The following is a 21,595-nucleotide window of genomic DNA, read 5'->3' as shown; positions in this document are numbered from 1 at the left end:
TGTCCCTGCAGGCATCCTGTCCCCATCCCCACCTTCAGCTCCTGGCAGGGCCTGGCCAGCAGCCTGCCGCTTAGCCAGCCCCAGACAAACACCCAGCTCAGGAGTGAACGTTTCCTTCCCTCCCCGCGTCAGCAAAGCGGCGATTAGGCTTCGACAAATAACAGGAAAACATCCTCAGGTCCTTGGGCGGTTCAGCTCCCCAAAGCCCCTCTCTTTTTCAGCCAAAACATGCCTGAGGATTTCAAAGGCTCTCAAAGCACGGAGCTGACCCACGGGCTGGCCCCGTGCATCCCCCGCAGCGATCCATGGGCTCACAGCCCCTCTGTTCGAGCCACATCCCGAGACTTCAGCTCTCCTGGGAGCCCAACGCTGCCGAGCGGCTCTGACGCCCCTCAGGCGTCACCGGCCAAAGCCCTCCCCGTGTCACCCAGGGAACCAGCGCTGCTCATCGGCAGCTGTCCCCGGCACGGGGCAGGGCAGCGAGCTCCCTGCGGGATGCTGATGGGAGAAGTGTGTGGCACGGACACGTGCTGCTGCTCAGCCGTGCGTGCAGAGGGTGCGGCAGGGCTCCCTGCACAGCCATCCCTGGGGACGGCAGGAAGCCCTGGGGACAGCCGGGAGTTACTGCTGAGTCCCCCCCCCCAAGCAGGGATGTCTCTATCAGAGACATTTCCACAGCCACCTGCACCAGCACAGCGGTGTTCTGCATGCAAGCCCATGCCTGCGTGCACAGCCAGACAGGTAAAAAGCCAGCAGGGTAAAGGCAGCTCTGTCCAGCCTGGCACCAAAGCCAGTCAGACGGGAATCAATCTGTGTCTCCCTGCTTTTGCATGGCATTACCGAGAAGAAAGGTGTATTCAAACACAGCCCTGCTTCTCACGTGTTGCTGTTTGCTCTCCCTCCATCAGTTGCACTCTTGCACTCTCTCTGCAGCTGCTCCCATGCTCTGACGCACGCTGCCTTGCCTTCCAAACCCACGAGGCTCTCAATGGCCAGCCAGGGGCTGACACCAGTTTGATTTATTCAGCGAGGTCAAAAGAGACACCAGCACTTCAGGCTGTTTCCCTCCAGCCTCCCCCACCAGCAGTGAAGCTGCCCCCCGCCTGCCCTGTCCCCATCCCACACGGTGCTGGGCATGATGACATAAGGCTGCCACTCACACCCACAGCTTCACTCCGCCACCCCACAGCCCTCACAACGTTGGTGACCATGACCTGAAAACATTCCCACTTCCAAGGAGAGCTTTCCTGTACCACCTGAAACCACCACACTCAGCACGTCAGTGCCCAGCACTGAGAGAGCACCAGAGCAGCTCTGAGCACGCACAAAGCTCCCACCCACATCTCCTGTGGCTCTGAGCACAGGATGGACACGTTTTGCATCAGGGCTGAACTCCGGCCTCTGCATTCCTCCAGCAGTTCCTGGGCTGAGATGCTCCAGGCCTATTGTTTCAGCAGAGTTGCACAACGCTTTTGATGAAGAAAATTCAATTACAGAAGTTATTTGTAAGCACGAGGGCACCGGTGAGTATTTGAGAAACATGAGCTGCAGAGGCCCAGCGGTCACCAGCTGGCCCGGGGTCAGCACATTACCTTGCAGCTGGGTTGCTGCTGCTGTTTGCAAGGACTTGAGAAGAATTTCCAGGGGATTAATAGAAAAGCCAGGGCGTAGAGTAAAATATCTTAATATTTATTGTGTCTCAAGACAAAAGAGTTCTACTCAATACACAAAACGAGTTAAAGCAGCATGTAATACTGACGATCGAGTCACAGCTGAATCGGTGCAAGGACACCTACACCAAGGTAAAGGCACCAGGATCTACACCACCAAACCCTGCTACAGCTTACAAAGAATGGCTACAGCCCGTACTTTAAAAAGTACAGCTATAAAAAAGTATATAAAATCCAGCATGACGATGAGAGCTTGGCAACTAGCCGAGACCTCGCTGAGCAAAAAGCTTCAGCAAGCAGGCACTGCTTGAATGGGACAACAACCCCATCTGAAGAAGAAACGTGGCCAGCAATTGAGGCTGAACAGAGAGGGGATGCAAAAGGGCAGAGAACAGAGGTTGGAGATGAGAGAAAGCACAGCTTTCCCGAGGGAGGCACTTAGTGAGAACAGCTCCTGCCCAGGAGCAGGGCAGCCAGCAAGGGCTGCAATGAATGGTGGCAGCGGCTGCTCCGGCACAGCTGAGAGAAGAGCCCGGCACCCGCAGGAGTGCAGCTACTGCAACCACCTCAGCTACACTAATTATCCCACTCAGCGGTACAGTAGAGTAGTGTTAGGACAAGTCCCCGAGCGCAGCAGAACAGCTGTTGCACTCGTTTCGATGAGCTATCTGAGGAGAGGATCAGTCAATTCAAAGCAAGACTTCGTGAAGCAGCGTCCGGAGGAAAACTGGAGGTGGTGTGGTCTTCCCCACGCAGCGAGCAGGAGGAACGCCTGCCATTCAGAAGACAGCATTAACAAACACGGCATTTAGAGGTCCAGAGTTATACACCGTGGAGGAGGATGCAGCAGACAGGGCTTAGCAGACGCCCTCCTGCATGGCTCAGCAGCACGCTGCAGGAGGCGGTGGCAACAGACACAGACTGCCCGGGGGGGGAGGCCCAAGGTTAATGCAATAGCATCGCAGGCAGCAGCAGCAGGACCACGGGGGATCTGCATGCTCTGTTTTTGATAAAGATGAAATAATTTCCCCTCACTTCCACCCCCTCCATCACCACTGAGTACACACATCACCCACACTGTGGTTTAGGAGATGCAAACAACCCTGAAAGCCCAGCGTAGCAAAGCCATGGCTTCTGTCAGCAGATAGACGTACCTTAGTCAAAGCCACCGTGCACTGGGGGGGGCTACACCATCTCGTACTGGTTGTTTGTGATGTACTGGGACAGACAGCAGGCAAGGATGATACCAACCAACTGAAGAAAAGAGGAAAGACACACTAGAGGCAGCTCAAAACAAGACACGGTGTTCTAGTGGGAAAACCTGACCAGTTGCTCCGTAACACCAGGCACTCACATCTCAGTCTTATAACATGCAAAGACAGTGGGATTTACAAACCACAGCACAGGCTGCTGCACCCAACTTTAGACTAAGGGAGAGAGACTGAAGGAGAAGGTCCTGGTAAGTATCCACCAAGACAACTCCTTGTGAGTGATGCTCCACATGCCATCCTCTTCCATACTGCTTTATGAAGCATCTATTGTTATACATTAAGATTTCAGGAGCATCACAGCCAATTGCACAACCACCAGAGAACAACCACCTCTCCAGGCTGCAAGGGCAGCAGGGAATCAAGGTTGCTGTTTCACATCAGCAACACATGCAGAACACGCCGCTGTTATCACAGCGTGGCCTTCCAGCCCCAAACAGACACTTAGAGCTGAATCCTGCAGGAGTTTGACCTACACAAGCCAAGTTAGAGGCACATTTACATGACTGGTCCCTGCTGGCTGCACAACACAGCAAAGACTTGCTGAATGAGTGATAAAAACCAGGAAATGGCTCCAATTCCCCAGCCCAGCGTTAGCCGAGCTAATTGCAGGGCTGGGGCTGGGGGAAGCAGGCAGCTCACCGTCTGCGTGTCAGTCACGTCTCAGCCACCCCATGCAGAGCACAGCTCAGCTCACATCAGCGTGGGAGGGAACGGAGATCAGCCCCAGCTCCTGGCCTCGCTCAGCCACAGCTGAAGGCTCCTCGGAGCACAGACTGCAGCCATAGCCCTGCCTGCTCCACATTGTTCAGCTTTTATTACAGGACAGGCAGGGTGACATGCTCAGATCTTGGCGAGGCTGTATACCTTCCTCTCCCCACACTGGCGCTGTTACCTGCTGGTCCTGTGCCTCCAAGGTCTCACCGTGGCTTCTGGACCACGTAAAGAGCAAACTCACTTCTCTTCCAACTGAAAGCCTGCCAAGCTTGCTCAGCATCCAGAGTTGAGCAAGTTTTCCAAACCCAGGCAAATAAAGGCCAGCTATGCATCCTGCAGCCCCTGCCGCAACACATCAGATCTGGATTTCCTAAGTGCTCGGCCCCATTGTGCACAGCTCCTTGGGAAGCCCAGACCGTGGCATTCACTGCGCACAAAGCCCAATTTAGCTAGGAACTCAGGGGCAGAGGCCTCTCGTTTCCTGCTGGGATAAAGCCTGTCAGATTACAGGACACTACGCACATTGTTGCACGAACTCCATGCAGGAAGCGTCCTACAGGATAAAGTAAACTGGAGGCTGAGGAGCTGGAGGGGGAGGAAGCAATTACAAGTTGTGATGGTGTGCGGGGCATGAGGTCCTCTCATCATTTACCAGCACAGGGGATGCTACACAGGTGCTCCAAGGACCCAGCCGCACCAAAGCGAGCCCAATGTAGTTAAGGGGCAAGATGAGGTAGGAAAAGGAAGGGCATTAATTGGGCCCTTCCCAACAGCAAAAGCAGGGAGTTTACACAGAGCAATACAGGCTCTGTTCAGCTGCTTTGTTTTTTCTTGAAGTCTGTTGTAGAAAGGAGCTCTTCCCAAATAACCTGGGCTCAGAGAGACGGAGCTAGTGCTGCAGCCTTGGGTATAAGAGGCCAGAGGTTGCACAGCGGTGAAGTTAAACACAGATCAGCTGCAGAGGAGCTGTTCTTTGGCTGAGAAAGGCTGTGCCTTTTGTACACAAACTGCACAGAAACTGAATGCCTCTGGAGAGAACCTGGCTTCCCTCTGCACTGCTCCTGTTCCCAGCAGCAAGTGAAATTTACCTGGAAGCATGCGATGCCAAAGGAAATGCCAGCCACAACACTCATTTTTGACTCCATCGTTGATGTTACCAGGAAAAAACAACCCTGCAGGAGAGGAAAAGTAAAGCACGTGGGTCCGGGATTTCCCCATCACAAACCTGCCTCTCCGTGGAACCCTGGTGCAAGAGAAAGAGTACCCCCAGCTCCTGCAGGGCCTGTCACTCTTGTTATCAGAGGCAGCACCGCCCTTGGCTTTCTCTTCATGTGAGCACTGGGATAAACAAAGCGCCTCATCCGATGAGCACCCCGTGTGTCACCCCTGCACACATCACCAGTGATCCCTGCACCATGATGTCACCTGTGCTCACCACACAAGCAGGACTTTGCACAGCTGCTGACAGACGTCAGTGCTACGGAATGAACCTGACCAGGAAATTCCCTCCTTATTCTCCTGCTCTCAGAAAGGCACAGGTGCAAACAGTGGGGTCAGGCCGGTCCCCGACCTTCAGGGAAGGACCAGGAGGGACTGCAGGTGGGAGGAAAGGCTCCCTCCTGTCTATCCTCCCCCTGTACCCGCCCCAGAGGGATCCCTGAGCCACAGGGTGCGTGCATTGAGGAAGAAATTCTCCTTTCAAGTGAAGGCCAAACCCCTTCTTATCCAACCAGCTCTTCCTTCCCCACCTCCAGAACTTGCAGGGAATTTTTATGAGCTTCACTTACATCTACAAACACTTTCTGCTTGGCTTTGCTTGGGTCTCTCAGATCCTCCACCGAGCAGCCATCCTGGCTCTTGCAGCAGCTTTGAGGGATTCCCTTCTGGGTGAAATATTCGGTCTTCTCCCAGTCTGAGTAGTTCTGTACCCCGCAGCAGTGCAGCTGGCAGGAGAAGCAAGAACGGTCACATCAGGATGCCAGTATCCCAGCCTTACAGGCATTCCTGCAGCAGCTCCTGGGCCCTCACCACTCCATATCCCAGCACCCATCTAGGAAGGTCTCCGACTCCTACTCAGCACCTCCCCAACCTAGCAGTCTTATGATCCTCACCGGGATGCCCTAAACGCAGCAACAGGCTGCCTGTGCTCCAGACATAACCCCAGAGACCCTCCTCATCAGCCCTAACTTGGACCAGATGCTTCCCATGTGTGGCTGCTTGTCCTTCCCGCATGGCAGCAGCAGGAGGGCTCTGAGGGCAAAACCATGACATCCCCTTACCATCCTGTTGTGCAAGAGGACACCAAATGCAGTGATGGAGGGGAACACCCAGCTAGGAACACCCAGGGGCCAGGCAGATGCACCTGGATGCCCCTATCCACGATCCAACGAGGCAGAGAGGGGCACTCACAGTTTTCTGGATGGTGTCGACCGCCTCGCTGTGCCGATCCGCTGTCCCGTTGTAGTTCTTCAAGGCCAGATTGAGGTTGCTCTCAAAGTTTGTCTTGATCTGCAAGACAGACGTCTCGGCAGCCGTGTGAGGAGGACATTGCGGTGCCGTCCCCGTGCACGCTTTAGGACCTCAGCCCCACATTAGTCACCACTTGGTGATGGCAGGAATGACATGGTCATGGCCTGCAGGCATTCCCCGCTGACCCAGCCAATTATACACACTATTACAAGGCAGGAGGTGTCTGTGTGGTGCCTAGAGCGTGCGTGCAGTAACACAGCCCTACACCTTGCCAGCTCCCCCAGTTAGCTTACAGAAAACAGAAAGAACATTTATATATGGGTTTCAGAGGATATATCAGTGGCAGGCAGGGAGTCCCGGAGTCACACTGGTTGGTCAGAGGGGCAGCTCCCTGCACACACAACTCTTGTCCCCAGCAAACTGAGCCTTTATGTGTCCTTAACCAGGACCGGGCTGCTCCTCTGGCCTCTTTGAGCCGCCCTAATGCTGCTCCAGCAGCACCTCCAACCTTCTAAGTGGGTCCCAGCCCACAGGGATCCAATCCACAGCCACAGGGCCCAGCATTGCTAGACGTTAGTGAGGGGCACACTCACCTCGTGCCTGAAAACAAACCCAACAACGGCAGCCACCAGCACGATGAGGAAGATGAGGGACAGCAGCATGGCGTACTGCGGGCAATAGAGGAGGGCAAGATGGGTCGGGTGCCCCAACGGGAACCTCTCCCCACAAACCCCCCCCCCCCGGAGAGCACCTACCAGCTTCAGCATCCACGTGCTGCCGCGGCAGGTGGCAAAGCAGCCGAAGGTGCCCAGCAGCACCACGACGACGCCGGCACCCACCAGGACGAAGGGCACGTTGGTGGCTTTCTCGTCCAGCAGGGAGAAGTAGACGGCCAGGCTCACCGTGCCCCACACGCCCACGGCCAGCAGCACGATGCCCGACACCTGCGAGAGAGAGAGGGGGCATGTCGCCGTGTCGCGACAGGGCAGCGCGGCCGCGACGTGCCCGCGGGGCTCGGGCAGGGCGAGGAGTCGCGGGTTCGGCCCGGCGCTCACCCAGAAGACGAAGGTGTAGGTGAGGAGGACGCTCTTCAGGCAGGTGATCACCGGCTTCGTCTGCAGCCGCCGCGACGGGGACGCCATGACCGGGCCGGGCCGAGCCGCGTTCTGCCGAGCTCCGCCGAGCCGAGCCGAGCACCGCCCCGTCGGGGAGGCCCCGTCCCGCCCCGCGCCGCCGGGCACTGCCGAAGACTCCCGAAGTGTTCCGAATGGTCACGGAAACAGCCGAGCGTGCCCGAAGGCTCTGCGGTGCGGCGCTTCGCGTCCCCGCGGGGCGCACGGCTGCGCCACGTCCTCGCCCCCCTGCTCCATCCCACGGGCGGGCCGGGGGCTGTAGGGCAGCAGCGGGGCTGTAGGGCAGCAGCGGGGCTGTAGGGCAGCAGCAGGGCTGTAGGGCTGCAGCACCCTATGGGGCACGGTGGGGGGCAGAAGCATCCCCGCTGGGTGAGCGCCCACGGCGGGAGCCCTCCCCGTGCCCTGCTGGGCTGTACAGGGTGGGCTTTGCTCCGTCTTCTCGCACTGCGCCCATTGCCCGGCAGTGCACGTGCCCACAGGGGGAGCTTCTGGGAGGTGGGATCTCTCCAGCTGTGTTATTAATTAGCACGCTTACCAGTCTGGCCGCCACATAATTAGCACATTCAGTGCTGGGACAGCCCGGTGCCCCGTGCCAGCTCCTGTACCTGCCTGCCAGACCTTCCCGTCTGCACCCTGCACCAGGACGGAGCCCCTGCCGGGCCCCATCTCGCCCCGCAGTGCCAGGCAGCAGACCCCAGCCTGTGCCATTCATTCCCTTTGCCTCGCGGAGGCTGAGCCACAGCTGGAAAATAGACCCCAGCTGGAACCGATTGCCTCAGGTCTGGTTTCAAACCCCACAGCGTGCAGTGAGGTTTCCTCATTTCTCAGGCTAGCCCTGCCCCGCTGGAAAAAAGGGCCATGATCGCTGCGGTTTGTCCTTGGAGCTCCCGTTGCAGGAGCCTGGAGCCGGTGGTGGGAGCTCCTCCGCTCTTCTGTGCTTGAAGACTGATTCTTGGCTCCGTCGCTGGCGAGGAAACATCTGAAAAGCTTTTAGAGCCTTGGGAAAGCAGAAGGTACTCTGCAAAGTAAGGAACCCTTAGGATTTATTGTTTTTGACAATCCCATCGCTTGGGGCCTGACTCATGCCTTCTGAATGTTTGGGACAGGCAGCGGAGGGGAGAAGCCGGTTTCCTCAGCAGAGGCAGCACAGCCGAGCGGGAGCACGAGCCGGAGAGCAGCGACGGAGGAGGGAGCTGAGCGCTGCTCCCAGCCCCGGCTCCATCCCGCAGGGACTCTGGCAGCCCCCCGCCCAGCACAGCGGGGCTGCCCGGCTCTGGCATGGCGCAGGAGGCAGCACCCGTCCTGCTGGTGTTCCTCACCAGGCTGGTGTCGGCCACGTGGCATGAAGGTGAGCACCGTGGTGGCACCGGCATGTGGGGCAGTGAGTGTCAGGGCAGGGAGGGGAGGAGGCGAGTGATGGGAGTGAGGAGAAGTCCCTGCGTGGTAAGGCCAGGAGAGCATCGCTACACTGTGGGGTTATGGGAAGGGGGACAGTGCTGTGGGGCTGAGCACCCAGAGATGAGCAAAGAGCTGACCTCATTGTCACGGCCTCACTTATGGGAACAGAACTGTCCTCCTGACTCCCTGCTGCTGTAGCCATCGGATGGCAGATGTTGTCCTGGATGAAGCACCCTGACCCCAACCAGGTCACGTCCCCTCCCCACAGCACGCTCGCACCCTGCCCCAGCTGGGCTGGGATCCAGCTCTGGCTCAGCCTCAGGGAAAAGCCCTTGTGCTGCTCTTTGCAGGGGAATTCTCCCTCCCCTGTTTCTTCTCCCTCCCCTTTCTGTGCTACCTGGTTCTGCTGCCTGCAGTGATGCTCCTGCCCATCTGAAATGGTCGGGGCAGTGCCTGCCATGCCAAGGGGACATCTGCAAGTACATGGCACGTCTGCAGGGGAGCAGCACTGCCTTGTGTTGTCTCACCTCTCTGTCCAGGCAGCTGCTTGCTGTGGGGAGCCACACCGAACCACGGTGCCCCAACCCCATGCTCAGCTCCTCTGGGGCTGCCATACTGCGTTGGCGCCAGCCGGCGTGGGAAGGGCACGGGGATAAAAGACGTTGTGGGAGCAAGTGGGTGACTTAATGAGTTTGTGGGAAGCGATGGGGAGCCGCACTGTAGTCAAGTTCTTGCTGGAAAGATGTGTAATAAAGTTTCCTCCACGTGACTAAGAGCCGCTGGTTGGATCGGCTTCAGCTTACACTCCCCTTTCCCAAAAGCAGGGGTGGGGGGAAGGGCAATGGGTGCTAGCAGGGGCTGTCCCTTTGGATGGATCTAAAGTGACCAGAGTGCAGCGAGGTGGGTCCTGCAGCAATGGGGACGGTGAGGAGGGGGCAGCACCGGGGAGGCCATCGGAAAAGGAGCGGAAATGTGAGCTCAGTGCTGGGGAATGCCGCGGCCGGACGGCACTGCGGGGCCCAGGGGGCTGCAGGGCTCAGCGCCAGCTCTCCTTGCATGCAGGCCTTCTTCCCCAGCCCCCATTCCTTCCTCTGGGCCCACCAGTCACTTCACCATGGGGGTGCTGGAGTTGGTGTGGTGCACTGTCCCTGTCTGTTGGGCCAAGAGTCAATGTCCGCAGCAGGGATGGCGTGAGGCCAGCAGCACCAGACAAGCTCCTCCAGCAGCTTCATCCTTCTCTCCAGCGCATTGCCGTGCTTCTCATCCCTTGCTGTGCTCGGACAGGCAGGAGGGAGGTTTCCTTCCTTCCCTCCTGACCACCAAAAGGCCAGGGGTCTCGGCTAGGCCAGCACCCACTTCCTGCAGTAACTGCCCTTAGGGCTGTTTAGTCTGCGGCTGCTGCCAGCCTGCAGGCTCACTGTCTGCCCTGCTTAACCCTTCTGCGCCAAGCTTGGTAGTGCTAGGACAGCAAGGCAAAGCCTGCCCAGAGGTGGGATCTCTCTCTAAGGAACTGTGGGACAGTTTGGGTCCGGACTGTGCTGCTGCATGAGGCAGAGTCATCACCAGGGTGAGGCCATGAAATGTCACGCAGTGCCCTCATCTCGCTCCTGCTCTGCAGGGTCCGGCTACTATACTGCCGAGAGCCACCCCAATGAGGTGTATGTGGAAGAAGCACCCCCTGAGCCTGCTCTGGATTACCGTCGAGGTAACAGCATCCCAAGCCTGTCCCTCAGGTCCCTGAGGAAACCAAGGCCAAGCTGTACATATCCCTCATCTCTCTTCTCCCTGCAGTGCCTCAGTGGTGTGCCACGCTCAACATTTACCGTGGAGAGGCGACCTGCTACTCGCCCCGGGGGGGCAACTACCGCAGCAGCCTGGGGACACGCTGTGAGCTGAGCTGTGCCCGTGGATACCGCCTGGTGGGCCGCAGTGCTGTGCAGTGCTTACCCAGTCGCCACTGGTCTGGCATGGCGTACTGCCGACGTGAGTGCATCCCATTCACCAGGCTTGTTGGCCTCCCCGTGGGCACTGCCAGCCCCGAGTCTCTGCCTGCTGGCACAACTAGGCAGCCAGCCCGGCCACTTCTCTCCCCTCTTTGTTCTCTCTGGCCTAGAGATCAGATGCCACGTGCTGCCAGCGGTGCTGCGGGGCTCCTACGTTTGCTCAGCCGGGGTGCAGATGGATTCCCGCTGTGACTACACCTGCCTACCCGGCTACCAGCTGGAGGGCGACCGAAGCCGCACGTGCATGGAAGATGGGCGCTGGAGTGGGAGCGAGCCAGTCTGTGTAGGTAAATTCTCACCCTGCTGTCCTCCCAGGCTGTTTGTGATCTCTAGGAATGGGCAGCCTCCATCCTCTCTTTGCCTGCAGATAGCATCCCTAGTGCCTGACCAAGTGATGGTGCTTTGCACCTCTCTGCTCAAGAACCATAGGCCCTGCTGCTCCCCAAGCTGCTGTTAGCCACAAAGCTCGGGCTGATAGAAGGTGCAGCGTTCCATGAGCGAGGCTGAGCCTGGTCACTCAATGCTAATGTTGCGTCAGGCTTTGCTTGCTCCAGTGCCAGGCTGTGCTCAGCAGCTGTGGGATCACTGGGCACCTGGGGTCCTCCTCTGCCCATTATCCTACTCTCATAGCACAGCCTCAGCTGCTCCCCAAGCTTATTCCTCCTTCCTGTGGGCAGATGTTGAACCTCCCAAGATCCGCTGCCCCGAGTCCCGTGAGCGGATAGCAGAGCCAGGCAAGCTGACTGCTACAGTATATTGGGATCCACCTCGTGTGAAGGACTCTGCTGATGGCATCATCAAGAGGTGAGCACAGAGGCAGTGCTGGTATCACCATCCAGGGCTGGGGGCTGCACTGGGTGCCATCTGAACGCCTCTCCTGGGGCATCTAACACAGAACACATCTGTTGAGTGCAGAGTGACACTGCGGGGTCCAGAGCCTGGGTCTGAGTTCCCCGAAGGAGAACACGTGATCCGCTACACTGCCTACGACCAGGCATACAACCGAGCCAGCTGCAAGTTCAGGATCCGTGTCCAAGGTGAATCGGGCTCCCTCGGGCTGCAGGCTCACCGCTCTAGGGCTGGGCCTGTGCCCTTCCAACCCTAGGTCTGATCTCACCCGGCCTTCTTGTTCACAGTGAGACGCTGTCCTGTCCTGAAGCCTCCGCAACACGGCTACCTGTCCTGCACCTCTGACGGCAACAACTATGGTGCCACATGCGAGTATCTGTGCGATGGGGGCTACGAGCGCCAGGGTACTTCCCTGCGGGTCTGCCAGTCCACCCAGCAATGGACAGGCTCCCACCCCCTCTGTACACGTAAGTGGTGCAGGGTAAGGCAGGGAATCTACCTGCAGAGATGCCCAAAGCTTAAGGGAGTTTCTGTCTGGAAGACTCGGGAAGAAGGGGTGCCAAGCGGCATCTCGTGCTCACACATTCTCTTGTTGCCCCAGCCATGCAGATCAACACTGCTGTGAACTCAGCTGCCAACCTGCTGGATCAGTTCTACGAGAAACGCCGGCTCCTCGTCATCTCAGCACCCGACTCTGCTAACCGCTACTACAAGATGCAGATCTCCATGCTGCAGGTGAGCCAACGTGCTGCTTCCCCCTCCTTGCACTCCATCAGCACGTACTCACCACCTCATCTCCTCCTCCGCAGCAAGCCACCTGCGGGCTGGACCTGCGTCACGTTACCATCATTGAGCTGGTGGGGCAGCCTCCGCATGAAGTGGGCCGCATCCGGGAGCACCAGCTGTCTGTCAGCATCATAGAACAGCTCAGGTACCAGGGGATAGGGGGCGGGATACATGACCCTTCAAGCAGGAGCAGCTGGAGGGGGCCATCCCAAAGAGCCAGGGCAGGTGTCTTGTGAGAACAGGGACACAGGGGGAACCCTGGGGACTGGTAAGACATAAGGCTTGCTGCCAGCCTCACAAGCAAGAGTCTGCCTCTTCGGGCTCCTCCTTTCTGCTGTGCTGAGGCTAAGGATGCCCTCAGCGTGTCCTTGGTGCCCGCAGTCCAGACACAGAGGCACCAGCCCCTCCTTACAGCCCTGAGGAAGAGGTGGAAGCCACCACCCTCAGGAGGGCCCGACCAGAGCTGCGTAGGGTGGGAATGCTCAGCCCCCAGCCGGGGACTCTCAATGCTGACCAGCAGCTCCTTTCTGCACCCCCAGGCAGTTCCTGCACCTTACCCGCTCCCACTTCAACGTGGTGCTCCTGGACAAAGCGGGCACTGACCGCGAGCGCTACATCTTGCCCATCAGCCCCGATGAGCTCTTCGACTTCATTGACACCTACCTGCTGAGCGAGCAGGAGGCAGCCCAGCGGGCACAGCGCGGAGACCCCTGTGATTGAGGCAGCGAGGGGAGACCCCTGCCACGTGCCTTGGAGGACGGACAGCTTCCTTTCTGCTTTTCTAGTCGCCCACCGTAGAGGAGGACTAGGGTGCCAAGGACTTCCAGGAGGAAGGGAGCCACTCTCGGGCTGCTCTGGCACTGGGAGGGGAGCAGGGACAAGGATGGGACAGGGGCCATATACGAGCAGTAACTGCACAACAGCCAGGAGTACCCTCTGGCCATAGCCCTGACTCAGCCTCAGGCAGGACCACAACAGGAGATGCTGGATTTTCTCTGTTCAAACCCCAGGGCAGTGAGGGAGAATGGGAGCCCAACAGGAGGAGAGACCACAGCCGAATGAGTGCTCCACACCCTGTGAAAGCTCCCAGAGCAGAAAAGGGATAGGAGAGCAGGCAGGGCGACATTACAGATACCTCTTTTGCAGCAGCTTCACCCTCATTGTGGCCGTCCTCACACCATACACAACTTAAACACACGCTGTCCCTGCCTGGGCTCAGCCCTGCTGGCCAGGCACTGGTGCCAGGCTCCTGCCAGAGCCAGCAAACGCCTTCATTAGAAGCAAATGGCCCCATGCTCAGCAAAGGCAGTAACAGACATCCAGCACAGAGGCTCATAAGCTACTTGCTTCTCTTTACGCCCAGCATCGTGGCACCCTTCCTGGGAAACGTTTTGGCAGTAGAATATCACCTTGAAATTAATAAATTTGTAGAAAAAGGGTCAGTTCAGCATGGCCACAACAGTGCTCCCTGTAACTGAACAGCTGGGGCACGAGCTGCTCTGTTCTCTGCCTCTGGGTCCCAGAGTCAGCACCGTCCTCTGGGAGGAGGGTGGAAGAGACAATAAGGGAGCAGGTTATGGAATACAGAGGGTGGGAGGAAGAGAACGGGAGGGGAAAAAAGAAACCTAACCACATTTCAAAGCATCGTGCCCGTGGGGAAAGGAGGGAGGTCCCACAAGGGCTCAAGTTCAGCCTTACATTTGGTCCAAATTTGGTTTTCCTAAAACAAAAGGAAAACCCTCGAAGAGAAGCTTGGCCAAGAAGACTTTCTGCCCAAGCCTGTTTAAAGGAGGGTCATGTTTATTAAAATATAGGCGAAAAAAAATAACAATTAAGTTTGGCACTCATCTGGCCACGCTGTGAGTGCAGCTCCACAGCAGCTGTGCAAGCCCCAGGGTGAGCCCTGCTGCCTGTGCTGCTGCCTAGGGCCTCAGCCTGGCCATGGTGGAGCGGAGCTGGAGCGTCCCCTCTGCCCACGAGCCTGGGTACTGGCGCATCTTCTGCCACAGGTTCAGCTCCTCACCCGTGGAGTCCATCCAGTCCACAGGCTGCCCGTTGCTCATGCCTCGGAGAAAGGAGATGGGCATGTGTTAGTTACAGCCTGTTTCTGCATGGGAGCAGCACCTCTGCAGCACAGAGGTGACTCCAGGCAAAAGCACTTGTCCAGGGCTTTGGGAGCTACGTGGGGCCTCTCCCACCATGGTAACAGCCTTCCTCAGCCCCCAGAGCTCCTCACCATTGCCCACACCCAGGCGAACACCTCCAAGGAAGTCATTGCTGGACAGAGGCTCCCGGTCCCAGACGGTGAGCTCCAGGCAGATGTGCTGCAGGTCCTCAGGGTTGATGCCATTGTAGACAAAGGTATGGTTATAATGAGGATTCAAGGTCTTTTTCACCACAGGCGTCTTCCTCTTGGAGGCCTTGTCTTTATGTGGCAGGAGGTAGCTGGGGAAGGCATCCCCACTGGAGTTAGCAACACACATGCAGCTAACTTCTCCCTAAGGCGGCTTGGTCTGGTGTCTGCCTAGGATCCCACCTGTCCCCACCAGGCCTGAGAAATGGGACATGATGGTCTGGAAAGAACCGGGTGTCTGCCAGGAGGCTGCAAGCAATCTGCACACAGGAGACACCAAGGACCAACTGCCCTCACACCAGCACTGCCCAAGTCACAGCTGCTTGGTGACCTCTGAGAAGACGACTCGAGGGCACGTCCTTGAGCAGCCAGTCCTGGCTCCCAGCTCTGAGCCTGGGAAAAGGGCCAGGCCTCTACAGAAAGAGAACAGCCACCTCCCCAGCTCAGGGGACCCCTCTGCACCGTCTCCAATCATGAGTAATGGGCCACAGCCCTCCTGAGCAGCTCCTCTCAGCTGGCCAGAAAAGTGTTTGTTACCAAGAACTCATCACTACTAAGAGATGAACAGACAGATGGGCAGGGGGTAATGGCAGGACACGTCCCTCCCCCGGATCTCCACTCTGGTTCAGGACATGCTCTGGAATGCAAGTAGGGAGCACAGAGCTTTCACTTGTATCTCCCTTAAATTCCCACTCCAATACCCACGCTCACCCCTTCACAAAGCTGTCCGACGTGCCCCCTGATTTGACAGCTGTGAGGTTCTTGGCTTCTTTGATCCAGACCTGGAGCTCACCACCTTCTGCTTTGCCTAAGAAAATCCAAAACAAAACAACATAGCGAGATTTAATCAGTTTTCACCACTGGGAATTTCCAACGTGTCTGTAGAGGGCACTGAATAGCCCCAGGCTGCGCAGAGCTGTGGAGCTCCAGCACTCACCCTTTCTGCCATTTCCAGCCCCAGGGTGCTTGGAAGATGGGATGTACTTCATGGAGACCACCAGCTCCCCTTTGTACTGGGGGAGGCCGGCAGCATCCACCCCACTCTGCAAAGAAGCAACGGCTGGATTAGCGCAGCACTGCTGGAGCAGCCAGAGACCACACGGTGACAGCCAGGTCAACACGCAGCCACTGCCCACCCTTGGCCCAAAGGTCTGGTTTCTGCTCGAGATAACTCAGCCGGCACAGCTGCCCACAGAAGCTGCTTTGGGATGGCAGGACGGCACTTTGCCTTAACCACATTTCTTAGGGAATTCTGTTTAGCTCAGCACCTGCAGGCTTGGGCCCCAAGCAATGCAAAAGGCTGAGTCTGCAGCAGCAGCTCACGGAGAGAACCAGACTCCCGAATAAATCCACAACAGAAAGCATCTGCTGTTGCCATCCAGCTGCACAGCATCCTCTCACTGCACTGTTCTGCAGCCCACGACAGGATGTCAAGTCCAATTTCCCCTATTTGTTTCCCTGAAGTTGGCTCCTATTCTTGCTTATTGGGGGAGGGAGACAGGAAGAGCTGCAGTCTTGGAGTAAGGAAGCACACAGAATGAGAATACCTGCCTGGGCAGGGACACGTCCCACTGTATCACACAGGGGATATACTGAGGAAAAAAAGGAAGCTCGGCTCAAACCTAGATCTGTTTTTCCTTCTATGGCACTGCAGCCATCCAATCTGGGCACAGGACTTGTTTGGGCACAAGACTTGCAGCAGCTCCATCCAGACCCCTGTGCCCCATGAAGTGGGGGGCAGTGGGTCGGTACCTTGCCGTGCAGCAGCAGGAACTCCTCCAGCTGGCTGTCAAAGTTCCAGGAGTCCATGGGGATCTCCGCCTCCCCCAGGAAAGTGTTGCGGCCAAAGCGATCGTGGTGCCAGACCGAGAACTGCAGCGTCCTCATGAGCAGGAGGGATTTATTAATCTCGTACTAGGAAGAGAGGCAGGGAGAAGATTGGTGAGGCAGCAGACTGCACTGAGCTCGGTGCTGCTGGGAACATGTGCTGTGCAGGCAGAGCCAACTGCAGAGTACACCAAGGCTCACAGCACGCGGCCACCCCACTCCTTCCCACCACAAGGGAAGCGGTGCCAACCTGCCGAGCCTCAGGTGGTTGGAGTACAAGAGCTCAGCAAACTGCACTGAGGCTTCTGTGGCAAACTGAGCCACAGGAGCCTGGAAACCAGAGCATGCTTTCCAGCTCCCTGCTTCCCTCCCATCAAAGGGGATTGTGCAGCAGGCCTCAGGACAGAGACCAGCCTTCCCCACTGCCCTGTGCCAGCTGCAGCAGGGACAGCAGCATGAAGGGCAGCACCGAGTGCTCCCGCTGCCAGGGCCAGCCCTGCCTTATCTCTGCCTGCACAGCCCCGGCAGCAAGGAGCTTTCTCTAAGGGAAACCGGCAGCCTCAGATCAGCAGAAGGGGGATGGCAGTAGAGCCAAGAACACAGGCTGCATGGCCTCCGGGGATGTGACTACAGTGATAGCAGAGTAGTGACCCAGTCTGGAAACGTTTTATTCCAGCTTTCAGGGCACAGGATCTACGTGTGCATCCAGCTCAGGGTTTGGAGCCTGTTTCCCCAGGCAGGGAGGGGAAGGCAGAACCCAGCAGGGCAGCTCAGCTCGTTGTGCTGCAGCCTTAGGCAGAGGGGAGCTGGCTGCCCCGGCCCATCCCTGCTCACCTTCAGCAGCTCGTTGTACAGCGGGTTCACAGTGTTGCGCTTGATAGTTGTCTTGCGCTTGCCTTGCCGGGATTTGTCAGGCAGGAGGTAAGTCTTCACGTACCTGAAGGGAGGTACGGGTGAAGCTCAAGGCCTCACAGACAACTCCAGACCTCCCACTCTACCAAGAGCTTCCACCCCTCTCAATGCCACCAGCCTGTCCCTCCCCACTTTCTGCCACCCTTTCCCTCCCCGCACTCACGGGTTGGAGCGTTTCCTGGCCTCATCCCCGTAGGCCAGCTGCCGGCACTCCTTCACATGGATGAACAACGTCTGTGTCTTCTGCTCGTAGCTCAGGGAGAAGGAGATTCCTCCAGTGACTGCGATGTTCCCGAAGTCACCAGCCTCGCTGTAGATGCTGACCATGCTCCCCAGCGTGCTCTGCAAAGCGTGGCCAGGCTGAGCTGGATAGCGTCACCATCCTCAGCATGGCCGTTCCCAATCCCTCTTAGCCAGCCCTGCTTGGCTGGGGATGGTCACCAGGTGCCCCCATTAACACACGGGCTCACTTGACAACAGCCGGGCCTCTGTTTTTTAGTCCCATTCCAAGGGATGAAGCTCCCTTGGCCCTTCTCCATGGCTTTCAGAGCACGGCCGAGCCTCAGGACTCACCGAAGAGGTGCCACTGCGCATGCTGCCCCGCGCCACCCGCTGCCGATGGATCTCCACCAGGTTGTCAATGTCCTCCTCCTCCTCCTCCTGCATTCAGAGAGAAACAGCTCACATGTGAAGCGTGGGGCTGCACGGGCACGGCAAGCTCCAGCACCACCAAGGGTCTCACCAGCTCCGTGGTGAGGCCGGGCACTGACTTGCTCCTGTCTCCCATGGAGCTGCTTTCACCCACAAATTCCTCTGGGCGCAGGTCGATCACTGACTTGGTGTAGTCTGCACGGGAGTTTGTGGGATTAGCAGAGCACTGCTGCTCCAGCACAGCACGGCGAGGACCAGCTGCACGCCAGCAAGCCCAACCTCTCACCTGCAGGTCTCACCACCCTCCGGGGGTTCTTCTTGAAGATGGCTTCATGATCATTCACCAATGTGCTGCTTCGGCTGCCCACGGGAGTCTCCTAGGGAAGAGAAGCCTCATTAGAGCAGGGGGGACTCCAAGGGACCCCCAGTGCCCAGCCCCAGCCGGGCAGCAGCACGCACCCGTCCGTTGGTGACAGAAAGCACATTTCTGGAGGGCAGAGGGAGTGTCAGGCTTGCTGCCATGGGTCCTGCTGGTCCAGCAACCTGCTTACCCTCTTTGATAGTGGTGGCTTTATCCAGAGAGTTCCTTCTGCAGAGGACACAGAAAAAGCTCTGTCTCAGGCCGGCACTTCAGCCAAAAGCAGCAGGACCAGGAAACCAGGCTATAGCTGGGAGCTGCTCCTGCTGGGAGCTCCAAGGAGCCACATGTGCAAGCCTGGAGCAGAGGATCTGCCTGCCTAGCATGAGCTCTCAGCCTGGAAAGGAGAGCCAGCACCTCCCTCATTAGAACCATGGCAGCAAACAGATGCAACCAGCTTCTGACAGAAGCCCTCACTCTCTGCCAGGCCAGCACTGCAATGACAATCTGCCCCAGCCTTCCCTACCTGCCCCCCCCGGCAGCAGAAGCAGGTCTGTAGCCATCCAGGCTCATGTTTTCCATGGACTCTGTGTCACTTTTGCCTTCCCGAGGGTCTGAGGCATCAGGAAACAAACTGCAGACAAACAAAACCACAAGCATGTCCTGCTTGGCGAGGAGGCCAGCAATCAGAGCGAGACGGCAGCCTCTCTCCCATCCACTGCACCCAAATGGGCTATTGGTGACTCCCTCTCCAAATTCAGGGTCCCTCCTCACCTGGGCACTTTCCGGGGCTCCTGGGGGCTCTTCTGCCGGGCTGCAGAGGAGCCCTTGGAGTCACCAAGCTGTGCTTTCTGCAGGAGCGTCTGTCCCACTGTCTCCCTTTTGCTTGCTGAAAGCAGAGGGGACTCAGGAAGGGCACAGCCCAGCAGGAAAGCTCAGGGAAAGCTGAAGCACCCGAAGAGGGTCAGGGCCACCTCTCACCCCGCGCTGCAGGAGGAGACGTGGCTCCAGCGCCTCCTGACCTGCCCTACCTGCAGACCTGTGCCGCAGAGACAGCCGCACCATGTCGCTGCCCAGCCTGTTGGCAAAGCGGTTGACCCTCTGGTCGTAGAACCAGTCCCCCGTGGTCTTCTTCAGCTCCCTGTGGGGCAGAGGGGCAGTGAGGAACCATTCCCTTCAGCTGCCCGTGGCACTGCAAACCAGTCAAGAGGAGCATGGACAGAAGTGGCCCGTGCCACTCGTCCCCAGGCCCCGTCGTGCACTCACGCCTCCTTGGTGCAGACTTTGCAGCGCCACGAGCTGTTGGGGCCGTAGGAGCGGCAGTCCCGGCACACCAAGTGGTTGCAGCCCCGGCAGGTGTTGGCCTTGGGGCTGATGCGGCCCAGGCTCTGCTGGCAGCGGGCACAGGTCCGCTCGCTGTAGCGCTGGCTGCTCCGCTTGGCTCCTTTACGCCGGATCTCCAGCAGCTCATTCTTCAGGCGCCTGCATGGAGCCCAACAGCAGGAGTGGTCAGAGCCTGGGTGCCACGTAGAGCTCCCGGCCGGCCTCAGCCCCTCTGAGCAAACCCAACCACACCTGATTCTCCTCTCCTCCGCTTTACGGAGCTCCTCGTCGCGCTGCAGGACCTGCAGGATCAAATCCTTCTCGACATCCGACAGGAAGGACAGATCCACGGCCTCCGACATCACCCTGACCCTGAGCAGCCAGATGCGTCTGTACTGGAGGCAAGCAAAGCCCGTGGCAGGGTTACAGCTCCGTGCTGCTCCCTGCACAGACCCACGCGTGGCTCACTGCCCTCCCCACACCACACTGCGGTCCCCAGGACAGCTCACAGCCTCGTCCCGTGCTGCTGCCTCCAACACACATTGCATTCTGCTCAGCACAGCCGCACTCCCATCCCCACCAGCCTCCTGCCAGCCCCGCACAAGACACAGCCCTGTTCTTCCAGCATCCAGTCAGGCACCTGTACCAGCTGGGGCAGGGAAGCACGGGGACGGTGACTGCAGAAAGTGGGAGCCGGCCCCAAAGATGGCAACCCCCGGCCCCAGAGATGGAAACCGCTGTGCCCGTCCAGACATCAGGCAGAGCTGAGCTCCCGCAGGCTCGCAGCCAGTATGTAGGGCAGAGCAGGGCAGGGCACCTCGTGCTCCCAGCTCACCTCCCAGCGCCGCAGGCCGGCGGCACCGGTTCTGCTGGTCTGCAGGCAGCCGGCACCACCCGGCACCGGGACGGCTGTGCCGTGCAGCCCCTCCGGCCGAGGGACATCGGCTGCTCTCCCGGGCTTCCGCAGCGGAAAGCCCCCATCCTGACCCCGCCGGGGAGGGCCCTTCCTGCCTGCGGAGCCGCCGCACCGCCGGTGCAGCCCTGGGGGGGAAGCGGTCAGCGGGAGGGGAGCTCCCACGCATCGCCAGCCTTCGAACGGGAGGGAGTTCAGGGCCGTGAGCACGGAGCAGGAGGACCCGCTGCCGACGCAGACAGCGCTGTCACGCTGTCAATAAAGCCGCGCTGCCGATAAGCTGCTCGGTTCGCGCACAGAGTTGCGCGACTCCCCCGTCCGCCTCCCCGGGCCGCGCACCGCCCGGCTCCGCTGCCCAGCCCCGTGTTTGCGTTTCCTGCGGGTCTGAGCGTCTTCACGGCACTACCGGGCAAAGCCGCGGAGTCGGGGCAGCCCCCACCGCCCGCTCGCAACTCCCGGGGGTGCAGACCCGTCGCTGCGCGCCCCCCGTCGGACGCGGCCCCAATACCTGCAGCGGCTCCGGCTCCGCGCGTCCCGAAAGCTCCGCGCCCGCCGCACCTGCGCGGCCCCGCCCGGCCCCGTGGGGCGGCCCTACGGCCCGGAGCGGACTCGCCGTTCGCTTTCTCCTGCCCCAGCCCCGCTCCGTTCCCTCCTACCGCCTCCTCGGCCCTCGCGGCGGCACGCCCCGGCTCTATTGACACACGGATTTATGAGGCCGTCCGCAAACAGCAGCCCCGGCCCCGGACGCAGCCGTGCCCGCAGCTCCGGGGTGCCGTCCCGCAGCCCTATCGGGGCAGGCGGCTCCTCCCTGAGAGCACACACGGGCTGCCACGGAGCCCAGCCGGCACTGCTGGGAACCGACGGGCCGGCTCCAGGAGCGAGGATGAAGAATGTAGCTCTTGCCCTTTACCAACGCTGCTCAGCCAGTGCCTGCACCGACAGGGACACGGCCATGGCACTGTGCT

General features: G+C 59.0%; 3 protein-coding genes across 5 annotated transcripts; 1 reads left to right on the top strand and 2 right to left on the bottom strand.

Moving 5' to 3' along the window:
- Nucleotides 1-1,669: 1,669 nt before the first annotated feature.
- On the bottom strand, nt 1,670-7,348 carry TSPAN6 (tetraspanin 6). The gene is made up of 8 exons (XM_072335282.1): nt 7,180-7,348; nt 6,880-7,068; nt 6,718-6,792; nt 6,065-6,163; nt 5,443-5,598; nt 4,744-4,827; nt 2,825-2,924; nt 1,670-2,442 (listed from the first exon to the last, which is right to left on the bottom strand). The coding sequence occupies exons 1-7, from the start codon at nt 7,264-7,266 to the stop codon at nt 2,856-2,858; spliced, it is 759 nt and encodes a 252-aa protein (XP_072191383.1). The 5' UTR covers nt 7,267-7,348; the 3' UTR covers nt 1,670-2,442; nt 2,825-2,855.
- A 411-nt stretch (nt 7,349-7,759) lies between these two features.
- SRPX2 (sushi repeat containing protein X-linked 2) lies at nt 7,760-13,687 on the top strand. 2 transcript variants are annotated; one of them, XM_072335531.1, is made up of 11 exons: nt 7,760-8,270; nt 8,364-8,605; nt 10,274-10,360; nt 10,447-10,638; nt 10,769-10,945; nt 11,336-11,462; nt 11,574-11,695; nt 11,795-11,974; nt 12,109-12,242; nt 12,317-12,438; nt 12,833-13,687. In XM_072335531.1, the coding sequence occupies exons 2-11, from the start codon at nt 8,536-8,538 to the stop codon at nt 13,011-13,013; spliced, it is 1,392 nt and encodes a 463-aa protein (XP_072191632.1). In that variant the 5' UTR covers nt 7,760-8,270; nt 8,364-8,535; the 3' UTR covers nt 13,014-13,687. The 2 variants fall into 2 exon arrangements, with proteins under 2 accessions (XP_072191632.1, XP_072191631.1); XM_072335530.1 differs by having other exon boundaries at nt 7,760-8,282.
- Nucleotides 13,688-14,078: 391 nt separating this feature from the next.
- SYTL4 (synaptotagmin like 4) lies at nt 14,079-21,276 on the bottom strand. 2 transcript variants are annotated; one of them, XM_072335420.1, is made up of 17 exons: nt 21,139-21,276; nt 19,970-20,107; nt 19,661-19,876; nt 19,426-19,535; nt 19,169-19,283; nt 18,921-19,028; nt 18,496-18,625; nt 18,323-18,413; nt 18,128-18,231; nt 17,959-18,045; nt 17,549-17,727; nt 17,308-17,410; nt 16,399-16,560; nt 15,584-15,689; nt 15,358-15,454; nt 14,530-14,738; nt 14,079-14,358 (listed from the first exon to the last, which is right to left on the bottom strand). In XM_072335420.1, exons 2-17 carry the CDS (start codon nt 20,077-20,079, stop codon nt 14,216-14,218), a joined length of 2,070 nt encoding a protein of 689 aa, XP_072191521.1. In that variant the 5' UTR covers nt 20,080-20,107; nt 21,139-21,276; the 3' UTR covers nt 14,079-14,215. The 2 variants fall into 2 exon arrangements, with proteins under 2 accessions (XP_072191521.1, XP_072191522.1); XM_072335421.1 differs by having other exon boundaries at nt 19,970-20,112; nt 21,139-21,274.
- Nucleotides 21,277-21,595: the final 319 nt, after the last annotated feature.

Source organism: Excalfactoria chinensis, chromosome 4, assembly GCF_039878825.1.
Source record: "Excalfactoria chinensis isolate bCotChi1 chromosome 4, bCotChi1.hap2, whole genome shotgun sequence".
NCBI lineage: Eukaryota > Metazoa > Chordata > Aves > Galliformes > Phasianidae > Excalfactoria > Excalfactoria chinensis.
This window is presented reverse-complemented; position numbering and strand designations above follow the sequence as displayed.